The sequence below is a fragment of the Sitodiplosis mosellana genome, unplaced genomic scaffold, assembly GCF_009176505.1.
Source record: "Sitodiplosis mosellana isolate CC-2019 unplaced genomic scaffold, AAFC_SMos_1.0 Smas_scaffold_6166, whole genome shotgun sequence".
NCBI lineage: Eukaryota > Metazoa > Arthropoda > Insecta > Diptera > Cecidomyiidae > Sitodiplosis > Sitodiplosis mosellana.
Genome location: NW_022601407.1, coordinates 2,369,459 through 2,380,073, shown reverse-complemented (window position 1 = coordinate 2,380,073; position 10,615 = coordinate 2,369,459). Strand labels below are relative to the sequence as shown.

At 34.5% G+C, this 10,615-nt stretch overlaps 1 protein-coding gene across 1 annotated transcript; it reads left to right on the top strand.

Moving 5' to 3' along the window:
- Window positions 1-227: 227 nt before the first annotated feature.
- LOC129575123 (uncharacterized) lies at window positions 228-4,195 on the top strand. The gene is made up of 6 exons (XM_055458053.1): window positions 228-353; window positions 468-508; window positions 794-854; window positions 3,566-3,755; window positions 3,849-3,915; window positions 3,994-4,195. Exons 1-6 carry the CDS (start codon window positions 335-337, stop codon window positions 4,057-4,059), a joined length of 444 nt encoding a protein of 147 aa, XP_055314028.1. The 5' UTR covers window positions 228-334; the 3' UTR covers window positions 4,060-4,195.
- The last annotated feature ends 6,420 nt before the right edge of the window (window positions 4,196-10,615 follow it).

The following is a 10,615-nucleotide window of genomic DNA, read 5'->3' as shown; positions in this document are numbered from 1 at the left end:
GAATTTTTCATAACTAGGAACCACAAGCTCCAATGAGGAACAAATAGTCAAAAAATAATTTGTTTTTGAAATCAGCCAGAAAAATTTGTGCGTCAATACGAGTTCATTTACATATCCAAACATTTGCACCCATAAAGAAACGCGGAAGTTGACGCAAGAAGCTCGAATTAAAAACATATTTTCAAATAATTTGTTTTTGATTTCAGTCCTAAGGAATTTTGTTTTGCTGTACGTATCATAATGATGACATGTTTACAAGATCTAATTTTTGACTATAAATGAGGCACCAAAATCGTGGAAATTTAGTTATCATTCAAGTGTATCGACAATAAACATGTCTAAGCAATTGATGGGTGAGTCTCGTCTAAGTTTTTTTTTCCTTCATTTTTTTTTAAATTTTCATTTGTGATAATACTTGAGATTTCAGTCGCTCATTGTCTTTTAATCAATATTTTCTCTCCGTTTAGTTTGTTTGGTTCTGGTTGCGGTTTTGGGAGACCAATTCATGGTAACTTACAAATTTTTCTGTATATTTTTTGTATTGTGTCGATCGATGACATGAAGAGTATTTTTTCATTTTCCATACAAATTGACTTTTTGAAAACGAAGGAAAACCAAAAAAAATATACCACGCGATTAATTACCCCAAATTTAAAGCAATGTCAATCCACCATGTTATATTGGCAAATGTTTTTTTTTGTTTCAAAAATCCATTAATTTTACATTTCAATTCATTCAATTTGGTTATTCCAAACTAAGAACCATATATGTGTTCCTATTTTTCAACTTGAAGCAAATTGAATGTGGTGATGGACGTGCGTTGGCTGGCAAAGTAAAGGGAACCATGACACAAGGTAAGATTGAAACTAAATTTCTTTTCAATGTTTCATTCTCACTATTCGACATACAAAGCACCGTTTGATGCATTTTCCATCAATGTAACAAAGAATCCAGGCCAAAATAACCAAAACTCAATTGATTCAAACCATTCATGACGAATTTGTTGCATTTTAGAAAATACAAAATGTAACGTTTCATTTAACATTCGTTTGACGTATAATTAGATTAAGAAAAAACAACGCGTTGAATCATCCATTCCAATCGTCATTGTGTTATTCATATTCTCTATTATGTAATTATCAGTTCGAAATTGGTATTTGTCTCTGACGGTATTGTTGTTTTTTTTGCGAAAGCAGCCGAACAGCTCTACTTGTCGCTGCTGAGAATGGTAGCTCTGGTGTCTAATTTTCGAATTGGGCGCCAATTTCCATTAGACACGATGTAAGGGAGCTGGTGTCTAATTTGACAAATATTTGAGTCAATATGGAAAAAACATTTGTTGCGAAAAACTCAACATGTGTTGGAATTTGGCACTTTCAAACATTTTGCTACGTAAAAATTAACTCAGTTTTCTCTGTGTACTTTTAGTTACTTTTAAAGCCTTTCAAAAACATTAGACAAAACCAAATTGTTTGCTGTCGAACTTTGTATCGCTCAAACAAAAATAAAATTGTTCGAAAATGAGTTCCAAGTCAAAAAAATGAATTTTCGAAAATAATTTCGAATTTCGAAAATAAACATTTCGGAAAACGAGTTCTAAATCGATCTATAAATTTTGGAAAATGAGTTGTGATTTCGAAATGACGAGTTTCGAAATTAGAATTGTTCGAAAATGAGATCTAAGTCAAAAATAATTTCGATTATCGAAAACAAAATTTTCGAAATAACTTAAATTCGAATATATTCGAATTTCGAAATAACTTGGAATTTCAATATTAGGCTAAAAAAACATTATTCGAAAATTATTTTTTTGAAGAAGGACGCAATGAGTGATTCTCCCTTACAATATAAATAAATGTGTAGTTCAATTCCTTCATCAGCGACTTTCGGTGTTCTTTCGAAAATCCAGGTTGGGTCCGATTCGGTCCAAAAATTATAAATATTCAAAACAAAAAAACGCTAGAGTGTAGACATCCAGCAGATTTTCGTATTTTTTCGATTTTCCGACTGCCATGCACCACAATTTTCAGAAAAGTTGTTAAAAAAATGGACACGTTCCAGCAACTCGCAATATTTTATCGAAAATGTAAATCTTCCTTTTTGACCATTAATCGTTCAATTCGAATAATTTTCGAATATTTGATGAATGTTCTCTTTTGATTTGTGTTGAAAAACACTAACAGTCAAGGTGCGCAAATGAAATTCAGTTCAACTCCTTACATTTGTTAACAAACAAACATGTAAATTTTTTTTAGTGGATTCGTAACTACAGCATTATCACTATCTAGACTAATGACTACACACTAAATCTAATCCTTTTCCGCTTACTATTACCGCTAATATGTCCTGTATAATTTCAAATGATTATTTTCGAAACTGAGTTGCAATTTCGAAATGACGATTTTCGAAAGAAAATTTGTTCGAAATGGAGTTCCAAGTCAAAAAATTGAATTTTTGGAAATAATTTCGAATATCAAAAACAAAAGTACAGATTAACCGTAGTACTAACAATCTGTGTCATTTTTCTTAAGGTGTCTCCACACATATTAACTTTATATTATGAATGTTAAGTTGCGTGCAACTCCCTTCAATGTAAATACAATTCAAGTGGAGGATGATACACGGGATTTATCTGTACTTTCCCGAAGATGACTTCTAGATTGAACTATGAATTCTCGAAAATGGGTTCGAATTTCGAAATGATACTTTACGAAATTCAAATTGAAAAATATATTTAAAATTTCAATATTAGGCCCAAAGAACATTATTCAAAAATTTAATTTCAAAAATCCAGATTGATCCGATTTGGTCCAAAAGTTATCAGGTCCGAGGGATCATAGACTTACAAAATCTGGCCGAATTTGAACGCAATCGGCCAAGGCGGTTGGAAGTTATGATAGCTGAAGAAAAAATTGTCCGTCCGTCCGTCCCTTTGTCCGTCCGTTTGTTATGGTAACATGTCCGTTTAAAATTGAGTTTGGTCCGTCCGTCCGTTTGTCCGTCCGTTTCGGATTGAGTTTGGTCCGTCCGTCCGTTCGTCCGTTCGCAAAATGTCCGGACAAAATATGATCCCTGTGCATATTCAAAATTCGAACTGAAACAGATGTGAGAAAACATGAACATCGTCTGAAGCTCACGCTTGCGTTCTTTGTTTCGTGTTTGTTCTTCATTATTTAATTGAAATGCCGTTAAATGTTATCTCTACTGTGAAAATACTTTATATCCAAACAATCTGCAAAAACAATCTTGTTGAAGAAATACTTTCGAATGGACGAAAACAACCATTTGGATTTGCGTCATGAGCTCACGATGCTTAAATCGAAATAACACTTTGGGGCTTATGTTGAAGATTGGCAATCAGTCCTACAATCAATTTGATATAAAAAGTGTTTTGTTCTGGGCACACTGCACAGTGTGTACATGAAATGATATGCAAAATACCGAAAATCAACCAGTTCATTCGATAATACTAATTCGATTAATTCGCTTTTTTCGAAAGCATTCGTTTTCTTTGCCAATTTTATTCCACCATGAAGTGCGTCTGTTGCTTTGTTTGCAATTGTAGGTCTATCAAATGCCGTTGAGCCAGCAGAGAATGATATTGTTGGAATAGTAAAATGTGCGGTTGATGTAATGGATGGCATTGCTAGTGAATTTAATTGCGGCCAGATATGGCATGATATTCAAGGACAATCGGTGAAAAATGTCAATAATCTATTCCTGTGTCTCAAGTCGACGGGCTTCACACTTAAAAAGTAAGCGAAAAAAATGTCATTCACTCGATTTGAATGGAACAAGGAAAAGGAATACGTCATTCATTCATCATTTATTTTGAATACATTTTTCAGATGTATTGCCAAAGAAGCGGTTGGAATCGGTTTAAATGCGTTTAGTTTCTTGAAAAAATTGGATTCGGTATGGCAGAAGAAAAAAAATTGTGTACGTTCCCATTTTGCATATGGATATTTCAAATGTATTTTTTATCTGTTACAGGAATCTCCCGAGGCTGCCAAACAGTTGCGTATCCGTATTGTTGATAGATGTGCCAACTCACAATGAATTGAATAGAACTTTCGTTTTGTATACTTTAAAAGGTTTCTCAATACCTAGAATATCTCTAAGCATAGTTCATCGAAATGCTTCAAATTAAAGTATCACACAAAATCCACATACACACAATTCAAACGACTTTGATTTACAGAAAAAATGATATCGTTCGAATGAAACCTTTGAAATTTGTTATGTTGTATTCACCCTTGATAATAATGAACAGTGTCGTGATTAGGAAATTGATTTAGAAAAAATGCAAATTCATTGGCACACGAAGGAAACAAACTATTGCCCCATTTCTAGTCACACATAAGTAGTATCGCCAATTTTATCAAAAGTAAATCTAATAGATTAGCTTGGAATAGCGTCTCGGTTGAGTGAATATAAAGATTCTTCACGCATTTCATTTTGTAAATCGTATGACACTCTCATATACTCACAATAGTTTGATCGTCTTTGACTGTTTCTTCTTCAAAATCTGATCACAAAAGATATACGATTTTTGAAAGAACTCCAGTGGAATGAAAAGACTTGGTGAGGGGCTGGTATCTGAAGGAATTTTATTCATCTGAACGCAAAAACACTTTGGTTATGATTTTGCCATTGTTAACGGCAACAAAAATGAGTTTTAGTTGATTTTTGTCGATTTTTCATGTTTTTTCCAACTTCCAATGGCTATATCTAAAAAAACAGAGTTTTCCCAGATATAAGCTATATGTCAAATTTTAGCTCTAACTTGGGGCTAAATTCCAGAGAATTTTTAAAAAAATCGTCGGAGCCGTTTTTGAGAAAATGGCCGATTTATGCAAGGCCAGGTGACCACTTTTTTGGGTTTCTGCCCATAAGACCCGGGGCCCAGAAACGCGTAGTTATGTTCTGTGTGCTGCCACAAGTAACTACGCGCCCCACGTAGTATCTATTACGATCTATTACGTTTCCCAACAAAAATGAAAAATATCTTCAGTTGCTTTATGATTTCCTGTAAATGTTTTTGAATAATACTTTCGCATTTTTTTCAAATGTTTTTTTTTCAAATTCCTTTTTCAATGAACATTATTTGAATCTAAAACTCGTTAAGATAAGTTCTAATACTTTTTACCACTTTTCCGTTCAATGTTTCCTGGATTTTTCAATTTGTTTTCTCATGCCATTGTAAATTCTACTCAAACTAGGCCATTAAAACCCATGTCTAGGAACTTCATTTTCTATATAAAAATTATCCAAATAAATTGAATGAAATGTTAAATGAATGTTCAATTTTGCGTGATTTTACGTTTAGCATTGCTAAACAGCATGTTTTGTTGATCTCCCAGTATATAACGTACTAGAATAAACTGATTGAAACTAGTACAATTAGCATTTGCCACCATTTTTCTTTATTTATTGTTCATATTTTTGACATTTTGAATAATCAAAATAAAATTGAAGTGAGGTTTATTTTGTCACGTTTTGTCGGGAGTTGTTTTCCATAAACATATGTGCCGTAAACATTAAAAATAAAACTTTGTCGAACAAATCCCAATCTGAATACATTCTACTGTTTACTGGAATAGAAGTCTTATTCCCTGCTTCAAAGTCTCTACGCTCGATGCATTGTATTGTAAACTATACTTTACAAGTAAAAATGATCAATTTTTCAATAGAGAGGTTCCTCAAGTTTTTATCCAATTTACTTGGAATTTGGCATAAATAACTTTTGTGATACAAAAATAAAATTCCAATGTCCAAATAGCAGTTATATCGGAAGAAAAGCAGTGGAATCGACTGAATTTCAAGTGAAATGAGTGAACGAAAAATCCAGGAATCAATGAATGGAAACGAGCTCAAAAATAAAAGAAGACATTTGCAGATTGCTACCAAACTCTCAGATCTTCATTTCTTTGCTCATGGCAGTAGCCAATAGTAATTCCAAAACAATCGGATTAGCTATTCGAGTCCAGTAGAGAAAAATTGAAGAAACTCTCCATTGAAAAATCAGAAATTCTACCTTGTAAAGTAAAGTTTACATGTGCAGAATGTGTACTACATTAGACTGGTTTTTTTTTCGACCTTTTTCGAATTTTACGTCACCAAATAGCTTAATTGTTGAAGAATCATACAAAAAGAAAATTCCAACAAAAAACTACCCTAAAACCTGGGATTGGGACCTGGCGCCCGAGCTATTATTATTCAAATAGCCAAAAATCGCCATTTTTGGCATTTTAAGGTTTTTTTCCTTAACTTTACCGCATGTTTTAGTATATTTTCCACCTTGTGGTCAAAGAACATAACATATATAATATAAAAAAAACAGTACTCAATTGATTTTACATCGATTTTTGATCATTTTTAGTGAAAAATGGGTAATTTCAGGCAAAATTTCGACAATTTTGTAGGGGAGGTACCCGTAAATCGCTTCTGATTGACTTCAAATTTTCTGAGGTTTCATTTTTTAGAGGAATAATGAGATTCTGAAAGTTTCATATTGATTGCATTTGCGCAAGTTTGGTTTTTGTTCCTCAATTGTTTTCGAAAGTTTCTTGTACTTTCTATTTGGTTATACCGCTTCAATGAAGATTCCCACAAAAAAAATAAACATATTTAGACCGTATAGCACTTAAATTCTTCGTTTGACATCCCTCTATGAGATTCCAGGAAGAAACTGTACTGTCCCAATCGATATAAGTCATTTTGGGCCCACCAAATTCTCAAAAAGTAGCCAAATTCTCTTATTTTCCACTAAATTTTGTACAAAAAGTACTGTAACTTTGGATAGAGGTATGATATCAACACATGTTATGGCTTAAATAAAAGGTATTGAAGCCCACTTTTATATAAAATCTTGATGCAATGTGCTAAATTTGCAAAAGGTGTTCATTTTTGGAGCTTGAAGTCTCTACCTATGTTTCAAATATATACAAAATCAATATTCGAGGTATATCTTAATAACTAGATTTGATGTGACCAAACTAATGATGTATGTGGATTTATAGGCTCAAAAAATAATCAAAATTACATTTTTTTTTGTTGATTTACATGTTATTTTCGCAATTCATCACTATTATAATGATAAGTGTATTTTTAGCTTATGTTGTAGGCTATTCTTCCCAAAAATGAACACCTTTTGCAAATTTAGCACATTGCATCAAGATTTTATATAAAAGTGGGCTTCAATACCTTTTATTTAAGCCATAACATGTGTTGATATCATACCTCTATCCAAAGTTACAGTACTTTTTGTACAAAATTTAGTGGAAAATAAGAGAATTTCTAGGGGAATATCACGCTTAAATTATTTCAAATATTTCAAGAAAATTCAATTTATCTCTAAGAATCTGTCGTATGAAATATGGTGGATATTTGTGAATACGGCGGACAATTGTGGATTTTTGTGATTATGTTATATTTAAATGTATTTTTTCGGATTTAATGCAAAAAATCTCAAATATCTCCAAAATCCACAAAAATCTGATTTATTTATTCGAAATATTCGAAAATATGTCATACAATTGATGTTTATTTCAAATATCTCAAATATCTCACAAGATTCAGGAGCGTGATATTCCCCCAGGAGAATTTGGCTACTTTTTGAGACTTTGGTGGGCTCAAAATGACTTATATCGATTGGGGCGGTACAGTTTCTTCCTGGAATCTCATAGAGGGATGTCAAACGAAGAATTTAAGTGCTATACGGTCTAAATATGTTTATTTTTTTTGTGGGAACCGCTATTTGGTGACGTAAAATTCGAAAAAAGTCGAAAAAAAAACCAGTCTAGTACTACATAGTGAACTTCAGATGCATAGTATATAATACAGCGTATGTAGCAAGGCATTACACTTGTTACGCATATATTTTATATATTAAAAACAAGAATTTGCCATTCTCTATAATTATTTTCCCTCAAATTCCACTTTGTAAAGTTTAGTTTACAATGTAAACTTTACATGTGTAGAATATGTGCTACTAAATTCAAATATATACACGGTACATGACGTCATAATATTTTTAAATTCAAATTTTGAATTATACGCTATCGAATCAAACTTTCAATGCGAGTAATTGAAATTTGAACTTGAAAATTGTTGTGTTGTCGTGTTCCGTGTATACAAATGAATTTCACTATGTAGCACAAATGCTAAAAAAGTGCTGTACTTTGCAAGGTAGAATTTGCGCGAAAATAATTATGGAACATTGCAAGTTTTTGTTTTAAATGTATAAAATACATTTGTAAAAATTGTGTAGTCTTAAAAAATAAATTGAATTAGTCAAATAAATACCGGAGATTGCAATCATTGTTGCAGTCTCGTGTACGAAGGCAGCCTCGTCAATGAAAATGTGTGAGAAATGGCTAGCATCGATTGTAGTACTAGATCCGCTGTCAAAGTATACTTGCGTTCACTACGTTGGGCTCGTAGTATACGTTTGAAGTTTCGTTTCCACGCCCCGATAAGACCATGCCAACTCAATTTTGTCAGATTAAAGTAGATGTCATTTGATAGCTGGCCTTAAGACCTTTCCAACGATACCCAAAAGTTTGAAATCGGTTGACTGGGTTAGGCACAGTGATCATTGGAAAGAAGGCCATATTTTGAATTTTCAAAGGCCGGCCAAGGCCAAGATGGCGGCCAAATCAAAAAATGTCCGAACAAAAACGTCTTAATTTTTGATATACTTCAATGCCTGAAAGTTTAAAAAAGATCGGGCAAAAACTACGGACACACGGACGGACGGACGGACGGACGGACGGACAGAAAAAATATTATCTCAGAATAATTGGTGGAGACGCCGAGAAATTTTTTTAATCGTCATAACTCATGAACGGATGGTCCAATTTCGACGTTCTTGGGCTTGTTGGAAAAGTCTCGACGAGTAGACTCAGAAAAAACATGTTTCAAGATGAACGGGCCGCGTTCAACACCCGGTAAATGGGAAAAACTGATAATTGTACATAATTTTCAAGTGGCTATTTCTATGGAGGCGGTTCGTCGATTCCCAAGTTTGAACGCATTTTCTGCGCCTATGAGCCAGGGGCTTTCTAGCGATACTTCATTCATACCAGATGGCCTCTTAGGAAAAAAGTTCGAAATTTCGTGTACATATAGGCGAGTTCGACTTTCAGCATAGAGGTGCTTTCGTCACTCGCGCCTGCTGTCGCCGGCTGTGATAATTCAAACTTTCAGAATCTTATTTTTCTCCCAAAAAATGAAATCATAGAAAGTTTGAAGCCAATCAGAGTCGATTTACAGGTACCCATACAAAAGTGTCAATTTTTTGAGGTTTTTCTTAGGGCAAGTACCCCATGATCAAATCGAAAATGACTCATCTTCAAACTTAAACTAAGTTTTTCGAATACAAAACTTTTGGCATTTCCAGATTTTGATTATCTCAATTATTTTTTGAGTTGTCGTGTTAACAAACAGCTACGACGACGACAACGACGACAGCACACGAACGGAAAAGTGTCTCAAAAAGTGGTTTTCCACGCGTTTCATGAGTTTTTATGATGATCTAAGCTAATTTTGCGAAAAAAGTTTTCGGGATCAATTTCTATACATTCCCTTGACACGTTGTGTACGGAAAAGTAAAATTTGTGTTATCGAACAAGACGATGAGCCGATTTTCGAACGGGTGGTTTGAGTTTTGGATCCTTGCCACGTTCATGTTGGGTTTTTTAATCAGCTGCATCCCATCACAGAGAGGTACAAGAGCAATATGCTGCGTTGTCATTGGTGGTCCCGTCCATGTAGAGATCATGCTCGGGTTTTATGGTAACATGAAAATTCGTATTCCATAATTAGTGTGGGTAGTATCAAGGTGTTCTCGTGGAGAACATATAAAAAAAATGAGGTTACCTGGATGAGAAGTTGACTAGGCGGCCAGGTAGTCATTTAAGTTTGCAAAGCGATCCAAAAGTGGTGTCCGCCATTCTGCGAACCGATGATGCAAAATTCGTAATTGAGGTCACTGCTGTAAACAGTTCCGGCACCATGTTCGCCATTTTGCACATTTGAGGAATTGGGGCTTCACGCACCAACTTCATGTGCTTGTCATTGACCTTGAATTGTTCACTGTGTCTCAATGAACGCCCATGATTAAATGAGACTTCGTCACTAACTGTTGGACAGTTAGCGTTACCGTTGATGATGTCGTGAAACAAAGTCAATGACGCGTTGACACGTCGACGGCGAAGACTAATCATGTTCAAGTCTGACAATCGCTGCTCGTACGGTGTGATTGAGTATTGGTTGTGTGCGGATTCTGGACGAGCGTACAAAGTGAATTGGCGTTGCACGGCTTCAATTTTGTCACTGTGGATTTTGTGGAATGGAAGCCATACCATGGCGCAGTAATCGAGTTGAGATTGAACCAATGCAAAATACAGCGATTTTAGTGTGGTAACATCGGCGTTATCGTGGCAGAAGCGTTTGACAAAGCCAAGTGCAGCCGTTGCCTTTGAAGTGACCCAAACATGTGTTTTAAGATTGCTGAGCATCTCAGCATTTCGTAAGGCACGGATATATCCGAGCATATCGACGACGCATACAGTGGCGTGCGTTGCTACGCGCAGCCGCAACGACTCGACCG

What these genes read in the sequence shown, in the direction of transcription:
- LOC129575123 (XM_055458053.1), top strand. An exon ending in AAAGGGAACCATGACACAAG is followed by an intron (nt 855 to 3,565) that starts GTAAGATTGAAA and finishes TTGCAATTGTAG; the next exon opens with GTCTATCAAATGCCGTTGAG. An exon ending in ACGGGCTTCACACTTAAAAA is followed by an intron (nt 3,756 to 3,848) that starts GTAAGCGAAAAA and finishes TACATTTTTCAG; the next exon opens with ATGTATTGCCAAAGAAGCGG.